This window comes from Sparus aurata, chromosome 20 (genome assembly GCF_900880675.1).
Source record: "Sparus aurata chromosome 20, fSpaAur1.1, whole genome shotgun sequence".
In the NCBI taxonomy this organism is placed as follows: Eukaryota; Metazoa; Chordata; class Actinopteri; order Spariformes; family Sparidae; genus Sparus; species Sparus aurata.
The window spans coordinates 985542-999928 of NC_044206.1; the positions used below are offsets into that span (position 1 = coordinate 985542).

The 14387-nt window shown below is 39.2% G+C and overlaps 1 protein-coding gene across 3 annotated transcripts in view; it reads right to left on the minus strand.

Annotated features, from left to right (window-relative positions):
• The window catches only part of LOC115570877 (RNA binding protein fox-1 homolog 3-like), a 1044539-nt gene that overhangs the window by 941701 nt on the left and 88451 nt on the right, over positions 1–14387 (minus strand). For 2 of the 3 annotated variants that reach the window (XM_030399653.1, XM_030399654.1), the window contains one exon: positions 10509–10586. The exons of the other annotated variant lie outside the window; for it this stretch is intronic. In XM_030399653.1, the coding sequence (XP_030255513.1) occupies positions 10509–10574 (66 nt within the window). In that variant the 5' untranslated portion in view covers positions 10575–10586. The remainder of the gene's footprint in view (positions 1–10508; positions 10587–14387) is intronic. 3 annotated transcript variants of the gene reach the window in all.

Below are 14387 nucleotides of genomic sequence, written 5' to 3' on the forward strand. Positions count from 1 at the left end.
TGTCAATAAAGCCATAAAAGGCCAAAAAAATATATAAAAAAAAATATAAAGATTCTCAAGCTTCATCACATATACTCAATATTGTGTGTACTCACACATACGTTTCTTCTTGCCACGGACAAAGAGCAGAGGCAATTTAAAGATATGGATTGAATGTTGAGCATAATCACAATTTTCACAAATACACAGACTCTGATACACACACCATCCTTTCATTCATCCACACTACCATCCACTCTGTCTGCCAGCATGGACGCAGGGGCTGCCCCTCCTCTCACATTGACATTGCTCTGCTACAGCTCTTCTCTTTATATTTGTCCACGCTACAGTCTCATTATTACAAAACCATTTCTGGTCTATAAAGAACCAGTTATAAAGGCAACGGCAGTTCCCGACTTCACCTCTGACTCCGACTCTGACAGAAGTTGACTGTCAATCAGCCACAGAGAAGCTGAGGGCTTTTTAACCCAAATCTGAAGTCACTTCAAAGAGTCCTGGACCCCCTCTCTTAATAAAGAAGCTAAAGTAGTGTTAACACTGAAGAAAATGTGACCATAAATCAATTAACTGCTCAAGAGTAGTAATGGAGATGGTTGTGGAAACATTTCGAGTGTGTTGAGTCCTGTGGTGGGTTGTTACACTATCATAAAACCTGCAGGCTTTCGTCACAGACAGTAGGCCCATATCAGGGGGAGTGACGAAAAGTGTTTGAGAGAGGTTAAAGAAAATGGTTCAATGAAACCGACAGCAACAAGCAATAAAGCACAAGAACTTTACTTATATAACGATATGGGTGTAAAAACATTCTGATATCAATATATCTGTCATTCTGCACACATTTTTTGCAGTGATCCCTCAGTTGTGGTTGTCAAACACTCGTGTCAAAGAGAAGAGATGGAAGTCCATATCAATAAGACCATATAAAGAGCAGAGTTCAAATTCTGATCATCAATAAAGTGATCGTAGTTTCAAATATGGCACACAAAATGCAAAAAAAAAAAAAAAACTAGAACTGCAAGCAGTTATGAACGGCCGCTGTAATGGGAAGTGCAAAAGGCTGAATGTGTGCCTATTTGGATTTTTTTAATAAGCCATGCCCACATTGACCAGTCATGACCACCTTCAAGATATGGCCTCAGGATTGGCCCTACATCATACCGACCAAATTTCGTAAAAATCTGTGTAGCCGTTCAGGAGATATAAACTTCTTATCCTTTTAGCGCCCCCTAGTGGCCAAAATTTGCCAAATTCGGCTCATCCCTTCCCAGTCTCATGGCAACCAAGGATCTCAAATTTAGTTTTAATAGTATTTAGTTTGACCAAGATATCAAACAGTTTACATTTTTATAGCTAGCTACAGAAATGTGTTCTTTAATAATTTGCGCATTTTTTGACCGAGCAAAATTCTTTGGATAACTTTAGATCAGGTCCAGCTGAAGAGTGTACGTGCCAAGTTTCATGCAGATCGGACAAAATCCCAGGGAGGAGTTCGAAAAAGTAGGTTTTCCAGTTTTTGCGAGTTTGCGAAAAAACGTTCTAACCGGAAGTGGGCGTGGCCAATCGCAAAGTGATTCAGCTCCATTCAGCGAATCTGGGGATACAAGGTATTGGAATGTGCGACATACGGTTTGGGACTTAGAGGCAAAAACGTGTTTTCCTAGGTTATAGCGCCCCCTGCAGGCACCGCCCTCCCTTGCACGGTTTAGCCTGCAGCACCACTTTTAGCCGGAGAAAAATAAAAATAAAAATCTTAACGATTACAATAGGGTTCCTAGCACCGCTGGTCCTAGGAGACGCGTCTTGGGCAACTTGGGCTTGCCCCCCTAATAATGGGACTATAAGTGGGAGAAAGGAGAAGAAACAAAACTGACAAAAGGAGTCAGCCGCTCTCTATGCATTTCTCAAGTTCACACAAAGCTAAACGTTTTAGGGTAAGACTTGTTGAGCCAACTTATTAGGAAAAAGATTTGTATGAGTTAAGCACTGTTTTTTGTGTCATGGTGTCATGTAGCCAAATGCATTACCTTGGATATGCGTGTGATTGTACGGACCTGTGAGTGCTAGCCTCTGCTGCTTGAACAACTCCATACCAGAACAGTCCCGTCAATAGGATGCCTCGGAACAATTGATCTCACACAGGGGTGTGACCACCCACTGCTTCTGAATATTTGCCTCTCACCTTGGCATATTGACCTCCCCACTGCAATCATTTCCTCCTGTCCCTGTGTGGTTGACATGACCCCAATGAGTCTGACAGGGCTGTCACTGCTTGTTACAGACCCATTGGCCCCTTATAGACAGTGGTCAGGAGACTGAAGTAGAGATCCTCAAGGATCCACTCAGTTCCAAAGACACAACCCCACAACCTAAGTTGGGCTAGATCCCAATTATATTCAGTCTGGTCTCTTTTTGAGACCTGTGGTCTTTGAATCAACATATTTAATACCAGACTTCACCAGCTCTGATCATGTAGTATGTAGTGGAACCTCAATGATTTTGCACTCATTTTCCTTTATAACAAGTGTTTTCCAACCTACAACACACATACAACTTAATATCTGTGCCAGAAATATGCACTTTCTTCATCATCCTCGGTTGTGGCCATAATTCATACATAACCTGCTAACACTTAATAAATGCATCTTGTGTTTAGAGTGCAGAGAGAAATGAACGCTCTCCTGTAAGAACATGGATAATTTTCATCTTACTGAGGACATCAGTAGTCGTACATTTCAGCCTCTTGTGGTCACAATGAGTATTACAAAACCAAAAACATGGACAAATGAGCAACTCTACTCCACACATGAATTAAGTAAAGTAATAAAAAAATCTTTGACTTATTTTCCATGCAAACTCTCTCCAATGTTTTGACTGTGTGCTTTCAATATGTTCCTTCAAAGAGTCTCTCCAGGCCTCCCCTGAGATGTTTATGGATAATTCTCTTTCCCATTTTTCGTTCACTTTACTTTCAACAATTGTTAATTTTTGCAATATTTTGTATTTACATGAAAGTTTTGGCCTACGTTTTTCTACCAAATATTGTAATAATTCATTTCCATTTTTTCTTCCTCTAGATTTTTCTTAATGTAACTCCTTATCTGTAGATATTTAAAAAAAAAACAAATGTTTTTGCTCTAGACCTAGAAGCCATGGCTTCATATGTGTTTATTATATTCTCAGCGAGAAATTGTGAAAATTAAAATAATCCCTTACCAGCCCAATATGGTAAAATCTTAACACTTCAATTTAGTACAAAGTCCGGGTCATGCATCATTTCTCTGAGCTGTGCATTCTCACACTGTATTTTAAGTTTTTTGCACAGGCGTCTCCAATTCCTTACCGTATTTCCTATACAGAATAGATGTAGCTGTTGTTTTTGGCTCTCTTTCCTAAAAAAAAGGCAATGTTCCAATTGACAATGTTGCTAACTCATTCTCTATATTTATCCACATTATCTCTGTGTCGCCTTTAATTCACTTTATTATTGTTACAATTTGCGATGCATATAATAATTTTGTATATTCGGAAGGCCTAGCCCTCCTTCGTCTTTCTGTTGAGTTAGTCATTTAAATTTAACTTTGTGTTTTTTATTATTCCAAAAAAATTTGCAATAATTTTATTCAATGTATTAAAGCAGGTTTCTGGAAATATAAGAGGTAATACTTGACATAAGAAAAAAGGTGCGGGAGTACCATCATTTTAATCTTTTCCACTTGGTATTAATTTCCACCTATTCAAATCTTGCCTTATCTTTCTTTCCAGAGTGCAGTAGCTGTTTTTATATAGTTAATCCAAATTTGTGCTAATGGAAATACCTAAATATTTTATAATCTCTGTATCCCATTTAAATTTATAACACTGTTTAAAAGCTTGATTCATCTGTGTTCCAGTACTTAGGGATTCACATTTCTTTTTATTTATTTTATATCCTGATACTGTGCTGTATTCTTCAATCACCTTTAATAAGTGTTGCATTGTACTTTCAGGTGAGGTTAAATAAATAATTATATCATCTGTGTATAGTGCTAATTTATGTATTTCTTTCCCTATCTTCATCCCTTTAATACTTCAGCTTTGTCTTATGGCTATTGCCAAGACCTCATTATATATGGCAAATAATAGCCGGGATAGAGGGTCTCCTTGTGCCTCTGGATATTAAATTTCCTCGACAGGGTACCATTTGTTGTAACTGTCGACACAGGTTTACTACAAAGTGCGTGTAACCATTAGCAAAATGGATTACATAAAACATAAAAGGCCAGCTAACTAGATCAAAAGCTTTTTCAGCATTTAATATCATCAGTAATAGCTCTTCATTCTCTCTTTGTGCATAATCAATTATATTCAGTGTTCGTCTAATGTTATCAGCCAGGATTATTCCTAGAATAAAAACCGCATTGATCGGGAGTAATTATATCTGTAATTGTATCTTTTAGCCTGTTCGCTAATATTGATGATATTATCTTATGATTTGCATTAACTACTGAGGTCTATTTGATGCACATTTTGTGGCATCTTTCCCTTCCTTATGTGTTAATGTTACTATTGCTGATGACCATGTTTGAGCCAACTTTCTTGTATCTAATGCATGCCTGTATGCTATAACCAGTAACTGACTTAATTGGTCTTAAAAATCTTTGTAGAATTCATTTGTAAAACCATCATCACCTGGAGAGTTTCCATTTTGGTTGTTGGTTTTGTTAACTTTTCATTATTTACTTGTGTTGCTTTTGGTCCAGCTTTCTTCTTTTTCAGCTCCAGATTTCTTAGATATGCCTTAATTTGATCACGATCTGCACTTACGTCTGCCCTATACAGTATAGTAACTAGCAAATTCTTCTGCGATCTGGTCCTTATCAGTTATTATTCTAGCATGTTCTGGTTTTGAATTTGTAATGTGTGCTTTCTTCATTTGTTTCTTGAGTTTATAAGCCAGTATTTTCAAGGACTTTGGCCCACCATGATGACTTTCCTGCTTTGTAAACATCATTGACCTTTCAATCTCAAACGTACGTACTTTTTCTAATTGTGTCCATTTTTCTTTTAATTGTAACTTATCGTCATTGCTATTTGTTTTACTGTGTCTATTCTTTATTGTTTTTTATGTCCTCAATTAGCTGTTCCTCTTGTGCTCTTCTTGCTTTTTTTCTGGTTGAGGAATATTTAATAGTATATCCTCTCACAACTGCTTTGGCTTCTTCCGATAATGTAATTGTTCTGTGTCATCTATTTCCACATAATCTTTTAGTTCTTTTTTTTATTCGTTCTATAAACTCTAGTTCCTGCAGAAGTGAATTGTTTAATCTCCATAGGCTCGTGCTCTTACTAGTTTGTAATGTTATTGTAATGTAATGTTAAATCGCTGCATGACATGTTTATTGCGCTGATGTAGCATGTTTTAACTAGCGTTACATTTTGTTTATACATAAAGAAAAAATCAAGCCTATTATAGATTGAATGTCTCCCAGAGTAACAGGTGTATTCCTTTTTATCTGGATTTAGCTATCTCCATATGTCTACAAATCCCAATTCAGAGCATGCTTTCCTCAATAGATAAGCATTTTTCTCTGCTCTATGTGCCTTGGTGTTTGATGAAGCTAGTTTTGAATTCATCACCAATTTAAGTCCCCCACCATTACTACCACTCCTTTTGTCTTTGTGACTAGTAGGTCTATCAGCTGTACCTTAAAGCGAAACTCTCGCCAAAAAGAAACCGAGGCTTTATTTGGGATTGAATATGAGTCAAACCTTCGTGTGAAAGCATAATTACGAAGAAAGAGGCACTTTTAAGATTTACCCTAGTTTCGGTTTTGGGCACGTTAATTTTGAACGCTATTTTTAGAACACTAAGAAGGCTCGACACAACATGAAACTTTGCTCGTAGCATCACTAGGGTCTCTACTCCTGAACAAGAGCATTGAGAACATTGTTTGTTCCTCACCTCCTGCGCGTCGCCGTCATGCCAGACAAAAACGTTTCGATCCCCGAGTGCGACCTGACAGGCAGGAGAGTAATGGTGAACCGCTCCTCAAGCGTGCCTGTCAGGTCGCATTTGGGGATCGACACTTTTTGCCTGCCATGACGGCAACGCGCAGGAGGTGCAGCAGCTAACGTGAGTAGTTCAAAAACCTTCTTTTTCATAAACTCTGTGTACACAAACAATGTTCTCAATGCTCTTGTTCATGAGTAGAGACCTTAGTGATGCTACGAGCAAAGTTTCATGTTGTGTCGAGCCTTCTTAGTGTTCTAAAAATAGCGATTTTGATGCTAGCATGTCTTGCCCCATGCACTCCCGTTCAAAATTAACGTGCCCAAAACCGAAACTACGGTAAATCTTAAGTGCCTCTTTCGTCGTAATTATGCTTTCACACGAAGGTTTGACTCATATTCAATCCCAAATAAAGCCTCGGTTGCTTTTTGGCGAGAGTTTCACTTTAAGCTCAGGGCCCGTATCAGGTGGATAATAAGTATAAGTATTCAAAAGAGACATTTTCATTCCTTCTATCCTACCAACTACTAAAACATATATTTCTTCCTTATCCATAAAGCAGTCTTCTATTTCAAAGCTTACATGATTAATGATTAATAATATAATTATTATTACTACTCCTCTTTGTTTTGAGTGATATGTGTGATAATATACCTGGCTCTTTTTTATTTTCTTTCATTTTTCATGTTTCTGTTTTTCCAAGTGGGTTTCTTGCAAGTAAACTATGTCCGCTTTTTCTTTCTCCATCTCCAACAAAATCTTTTTCCTCTTTACGAAATTTTTCATCCCATTGACATTCAGAGATATTACCGCTGACAAGTCCTTGTAGAAACTATCCTTTGTATTCGTCTGATTGTATCCGACTGGTGTACTCCTGCAGCGTATGTGTATCCATGTGCTTGTGCATATGTATGCGTGCATGAATGTACATATATGGGCCTACATGTATGGATAGGCATATTTATGTATATCTGTGTAATGAACATGAAGCCGTTATCGAAGGTTAACCAAAAAAGAAAAAAAGAGACAACAGGAACACATGAACAAAAAAATGAGGTTCCATTTGTACCACCCCAGGCAGAAGTGATATCCCATGGTGACTGTTGGGACATTTTTGGGATAAGGGTGTCAGCCAACATTGTAAGCATGTACATACCCTATTGTGTCAGGTTGTAATAAAAAAAACCTCGCCCTCCCCAATTTCTAATTTGTATCTAGTATCCATATTCCCCACAAAGGAAAGATACTAAAGCCGAGTGTGGCTTTATTTCTTTTCATTAATGATAGCTCTCTCTCTCTCTGTGTTTCCATACATTCACATACACTCATCCACACACACCCCTCCATGCACACTTCTACATGTGTATATATATATATTTATACCTCGGTCTGGGGGATTACTTGATTCTGATTGGCTGCAGGGTGTCCATTAACCCCTGATATATGGACACCTACTAAGTAGTTCCAGTCAAATTGACTGTTCACCGCTGTAAATCAATGCGCTAGCTGGCGTTTCAAATCTGAATATTATATTTCCAGCACTGAGTGCAGTCCATCAGTCCTTCAGTGCCTTATCCTCCGAACACCACAGGGTGGCGACTGTAACACACAAGCTGCAGAAAGTTCACTTCCCCTCTAAATTTACTGATACGTGAATAATCTCACATCCCGTTCGCTGTTCAGCTCTCGACTTCAGGCTGCGGCAACAGTAACGTCACACACGGCCGGTCATTTGTTCGTGAAAATCTTGCAATTGATTTGGGGACAATGACAATGATATTTACTGTTTGTCAACCGTATGCAATGTTATTGACTTTGAATCTTGCTAGCATAGCGTTAGCTTTCTGGCTCATCGCTGACTGGACTAGAATATCTCCCGTTGCCAAGTCGTATCTATGATCCGTCCTGTTTACTGGAGGAGTGAACAATGTTTCCGTTGCATAAGAAACTTACGGGAGAGTAATGATTGTTCCAGGTATTAGTCAAACCCTCAGGCGTTACCAGGGAAACTAAGTTATGGCTTGTGAAAAACGTTATATTTTGATTGTAAAACGCATGAAAATGTAAATTAATGGTCCGAATTTGGCAAGTGACCATGGTATGAGCAGGATAATGCCTGACGAGGTGTCCATAAACAGGAGTTGATGGACTTCGCGGAGGCAACCGTCCTCCGCATATATATATATATATATATATATATATAGACGTATGTATATATATATATATATATATATATATATATATATATATATATATATATATATATATCTATATATATATATATATATATATATATATATATATATATATATATATAATCCAACAAAGAAACACGCCAATACTTTCAGGCAGGACAAGGATTAACTAACAAATATACTTCCATATCGTTATTTTCTCTTTAACCAAATCATGGTGCACTCATGATGGAAAAAAATCTGTGTTTCCTTTAAATTCACCCCTTTCTTGCTCCAAGCTGCTTGCAACACTCTTCTTTTTGTGTCAGAATCAAAAAGGGCAACAATGATAGGTCTTGCAGAGTCCTGTTGCTCTTTGGAGGTATGGTGCGCTCTCATAATATGAAGATTGGGCTTCTCTGAGCAGCTTCTTGAGGTAGGCCGTCATGTTGGTGCCTTCACTTTTTTCCGCAGTGTCATAGATACAAAAGTTGTTCTGTCTGGATTTGTTTTCCAGATAGTCCATCTGTTCAGTTAGTTCATTGACCCGAGATATAATTAATTCTGCCCTTTTCTGATTATTCATCTCTGCGTCATCAGACTGCTTACTGTGGCCTCCAGCTAGTCCACCTGCGTTATCATCAGATCCAAATTTTTGAGTAGGTCTGCTGTTTGCTGCATTATTGTTTTAATGTCTCGTTCAGTGTCTTGGCGAAATTCCTTGAATTCAACTCACAGTTCTTTAAATTCTTCAGTTAACCTGTTGTAAAATGTACCCAGAAATCCATTTACTTTTTAGCAATTCTGTTAAACTGAACGGCTTATATTGTTTTTATTTTATTTTTAGTCTGATAATGTTTCAGGCAAGATGTGTTGTAGAGGTTTCATTGGGACCTTAATGACTTTCATGCCTTTATGTTCTGACCCTCAATCAGAACATAAAGAACCATTAAAACTTTTAATTCAACTAACAACTTTCCTAAACAAAATTTAGAGTTGCAAGGCTTGGACAACACAGCAGCAGTGCAGTGGGTTTCCCCTGGCTGCCCTGTCAGTGTTAAAGTTCATTAAAACGAATGATTTAACATCTCTTCTTCTCAAATTACGCAAACCACAGCAGACATCTTAGGCCTAGTCCACACGTACCAAAACGATCTTTTTTTTCTCCGTCTTCCTAGGCATCGTTTCAAGAATATTTGCGTCCATACGGATCCACTGAAAACAACTCATAACGCTGTAGTTCATATTCCAGGCCTATAGGTGGCGCTTGAAATTCACCAAAGGCGGAGAAGAAGAGACGGAGCATGCGCATTAACCTTGCGCGCTGTAATCAAACAGACAGTAGAAGGAGAAACCAAACGCGACAAGAAGAAGATGAAAATGGCTAGTGCAAAGAAAGGGGTTCAGAGGTCGAAAGCAAGAGGTCGAGGGGTGGGGCGGTGGATCATCGTTTTGGAAAGTATGCAGATTCGCTGTTCACGTGAAAACGGGAGGGCTGTGTTTTCTGATTTTCCCACCCTGACACCCGTTTTCAGAAAAGTGCATTTTCAGGCGCTGCGTTTTCAGGATCCGTGTGGACAGTCGGCCAAAACGATGCAATACATGTGCGTTTTCATGAGGACGGCCTCTTACACTGTGCTTCAGCCCTTGCTATCTGTGGTCTGAAGCCGCCACCTTCCATTAACCCAAAGTCTGGTCTGGGACCCAATTCTCTGCCTCCACCTCCTCCTCCTCGTCAGAGGATAGTGATAGTATCGATTGGCCATTTGGAGCCAGGGAACTCCAAAGAGACATGCATAATTACAAGGGGATAAGGCAATCTACTGCAATTAACCACTCCTCCCCTGGCAGCCTCAGTTGTGGACCATCCCTCATCCTATGCAGGAAATAAATTACCTCAGCCTGATCAGCACCATCACAACCACTGAAATATAGGAACAATTAAACAGAAATTAATTCTAATTCATGCAGCCCCTATCACTAAGTGGACATATTTCTACCATGGTATTAAAAAACTATTACAAGAAATTAATTGTAAACCACAGTTTCTTTGATCCATATAGTAAATCACTGGTTCTTTCATAAAGAGCTAGGAAGAGGTAAGATTAACACCGTTGTCAAACATTTTGTAAGGCTGAAGGGTCATTCTGAGAGGTGCTTTGTGGAAAAGGTTTTTCATTAGGATAAATAAATCTTGTCAGTGAGTTTAGTTTGTGGCCTACGCAGAGAGGACATTTATTTAAATTCCATTTGCAGTTTATGTTGCAGGAACAACTTTCAATGGGCACAGATGGACAGGTAGTATGAAGGTGTAGTTCTGTGAAACCAAATAGCAAAAATGTTACCTTCAATAAGTGTAGAGTCTGTGTAGAGTCAGCATTACAGGTGTCGGGAATGAGGACAGGGAGCATCTCCCACTGATCCTTTAAGCAGAATGAGAAACAGACTACGGAATTATTCATTACAGCCAACTGCAGCATCATCACTTTTCACACTCGCCTTGTTTATTTCTGAATTTACAATTTCAGCCAATTTTACAGCAGATTACCACAATGTCAGGCCTCCACTTTTCTCCCTGTGGACCATTTTCATAATTTTCATGTCCCTTCAAAATGTTAAAAAGGCAACTTTCAAGGCAGTTTGTTTCTTGCTTTAGGCTCCCTTGGTTCGTTGTTGCCTTGTAAGGGTTGAAAACAACTTTTTCCAGAGAATTTTAATAAGCATACGGTCACCCTGCAGGTAATTAGCTGGGGGATGAAGAGAAACTGCCGGCTTGGATTCAACTCCCATTTGAACTGCTGTTGTGTTTTACAGCTTAAGAGGGCTGTGCTGAAAGGGAGAGCCCCTAACCAGCCTTTGGGTAGAGAAGCCTATCACATTGAAAATGTTTTCAGTCTCTGCTAAAAATCTTCATCGCATCAAATGGTATTTCAAATCCATTTGTTTCATTCCTCTTCAGTGGGGTCACTTTTTCTTGATACAATTCCCTCACTCTCCTCCACACAGAAATCAGAGCTATTCCCAAAGTGTCCAAATTTGTGAAATTGTGAAACATTCCAATAACATCAAAGGCATATTCCTCAGAGCTGGCTCTGACTATTTTTCTGTTCTCTTTGCTGTCTTCTGGAGAGAGACACAGTTACAGTATATGGCCATTTTATGGCCAGCAGTACAATGTTAAAATACAGTAAAAAATATGAATTATTTAAAGCATGATTCTCATGTTACTCATAAATCAGTTGCCAAAAATGGACTGATGCCCTGTTCAGACCAAAGCTGAATACAATATTTTGATCTAGTTTGATCGCAGGGTTATGCACTTTTAATCGCATCTGTTTGTGTGAGTAAAGCAAATAACTGCACACCACATCAGTATGAACCCAAACTGGGGGGATTTCTCTGTGATCTGACTGTAATAAATGGATCAGAAGGACGTCGAATGAACAACATCATAATGTTGCCTTGTAAAAAAAACTTGTGCAAATGCTCGCTTGAGGCAAATATTTGCGGGGTTTTTTTTGCATCTAGTCACATCTTTATGAAGGTATTGTTGGTGCAAAAGGTTTGAGCACCTGTAACAGTGGAATTTGTAGTTGTGTACAGGGATTGTGTATGTGTACCAGTAAATGTGTGGTCACATACTCTATGAGTTGTGTACTTGTAGATTTTTTTCTTTCCACAAATACCAACACAACATTTACACATTCACAAATTCTTAATTACAGGTGCACAATTCCTATTTTACAAGTCACAGATTAAAAAACTGACACGCTCACATTTTTGCTACAATTGTTGTAGTATATTTGGTGCAAAACATATTTGTGCACCTGTAACAGACAATGTGAACTTGTGGACAAAATTTGAGTATGTGCAAATCTGAATGTGAACTTGTGCAATAAATGTTCAATGCATGTAAAATAATTTATCACGAAAATATGTGTGTTCTTTTAAAACACAAACACAAATCGATAAGTACAAGTGCGCGAATCTTCCCCACGAGTCACAGATTCTGTTTCCTTCAACTACAAATCACGAATCCCGCCCCTCCACTTCCTTCAACTACAAATCACGAATCCCGCCCCTCCACTTCCTTCAACTACAAATCACGAATCCCGCCCCTCCACTTCCTTCAACTACAAATCACGAATCCCGCCCCTCCACTTCATTCAACTACGAATCACGAATGGCGCCTCCACTGAGATATGTGGTGCAAAACTATCTGTGCATTCAGTCTATGGTGCAAAAGGCGGGTGCTGCTAGCCAGCTAACGATTGTTCAGCGGTGGGTCTCACTTGCACCATTTTGTAAAAGTGGACATGTCAGCTGGCAAACTTCGAGCAAACATGACAATTTGTGTTTCTATACTTTAGCCCCCATCCTAGCTATGAGCAGTTGTTACAGCGACTCCCTTTAGCTTCACCGGAGCTAGCTTTGGCTAGTGTCAAGCTCGTCAAGCCAGCCATGGTTCGCGTTAGCTTGGTCAAATCAGCCGCATGTTGTTTTCTACTGCTGAACTAAGTACTAATACCTTCATACATCTTATCATTGTCACGTGAATAATTTGTGTTGTGTTATGTCTGAACTTGGCATAATGCTAACTAACTGGGTTGTGTCCCCCCCAATATTGAGAAAATGGCAATCTGTCCCCCCCAATTTACAGTAAAAAATATGTTAAATATGCACTCTTTTATAAACCCTGTCAACAGATCTGTCTCGTTATTTCTTATTTATTTTCAATTTATTTCTGTTTTTAAGGAAAACTTAAGTGTGTGAACCCCCGCCCAATTGTAAACGTGGTTGCGCCCATTAGAGGGTGACATTTGTTTGTGAATCCCACGGGTCACGGGAGTCAACCTTACAATTAATCACGTGATTGGGACGGTACAGGATAAAAAGTTAGCAGGAGCAGACTGGAGCAGGAACTAGGGGTGGGCGGATCCAATCCAAATATTGATAATATTGATACCAGCGTTGGTAATGTTATTTAATTGATACCAGTGTAATGAGATCGATACTTTAAGTTTCTCTCCCTTATGCACTGCGACCTGCTGTCTGTGTCCGCTGCTTTCAAGTGCTGCTCCTCACAGAGCGGAGCAGCACACTGAAGCAGCTCAGCCAGCAGCATGCAAGAAACACAGAGACGGGGCCGAAGAGTGGTAGACAGGAAGAGGAGCTGCGGGGTCATATTTTCAGGCCGAAAATGACACAACGGCGACCTGTATCATTTGTAAGAATGGAGTAAAATACAGTGGTAACACTATAGATTTGTTCAAGCACATGAGCAATCATGCGGAAGGAAACAAGGAACTAAAGACACACAGAGAGTAGTTGTGTTACTGTTATGTTCTAAACAAAAACGTTTGATAATAAAGTTTTTTCTATTTACATATAAACTTTGCTCAAATCCTGTCCTGGTTTTTAAATTATTCATAATTTAAAGGAGCAACATAGATTATAAACTATATGCAGCCATACTGACCAGGAGACTGGACACAGTGATGCCTTTTCTGATAGATGAGGACCAGACGGGCTTTGTAAGAAACAGACAAACGCATGACAACATAAGGAGAGTCCTCCATATTAATAACCACATCTTTGATACAAAATTGAGCGTGGTTCTTCTCAGCCTTGACGCTAAGGTGATTCGGTTGGATGGGACTTCTTATTCCAAGTTATGAGAAGATTTGGCTTCGGTGAATTTTTTATACAAAGTATAAGAACACCTTACTCCTCCCCATCAGCGAGGATAAAAATTAATGGGAGTCTCTCCAACCCGATAATGCTACAATGAGGATGTAGACAGGGCTGCCCACTCAGCCCATCACTTTTCAGCCTCTTTATTGAACCTCTGGCCCAGACTATCAGGGAGGAGTCAGCCCTGGAGGGTATCTCTATAGAGGGAATAGAAAACAAAATTTGCCTTTACGCGGATGACGTACTTATAACACTTAAAAATCCTGAATGTGGAGTCCCACTGCTGATGAAAATCCTCGAGAACTATGGGAGATTCCAGGTTACAAATTAAACAAGCAGAAAACTCAAGTTTTAGCCTTTAATTTTGCCCCTTCTACAAAGCTGATGGAGGAACACCCATTTCATTGGCATCAGCAGCACATTAAATATCTGGGAGTCCTTCTTACGAAGGACATGTCACAGTTGTTTGAAGTCAATTATAAACAGGTTAACAGGGCACTCTATGATGACTTGGATAGGTGGGGCCTGCT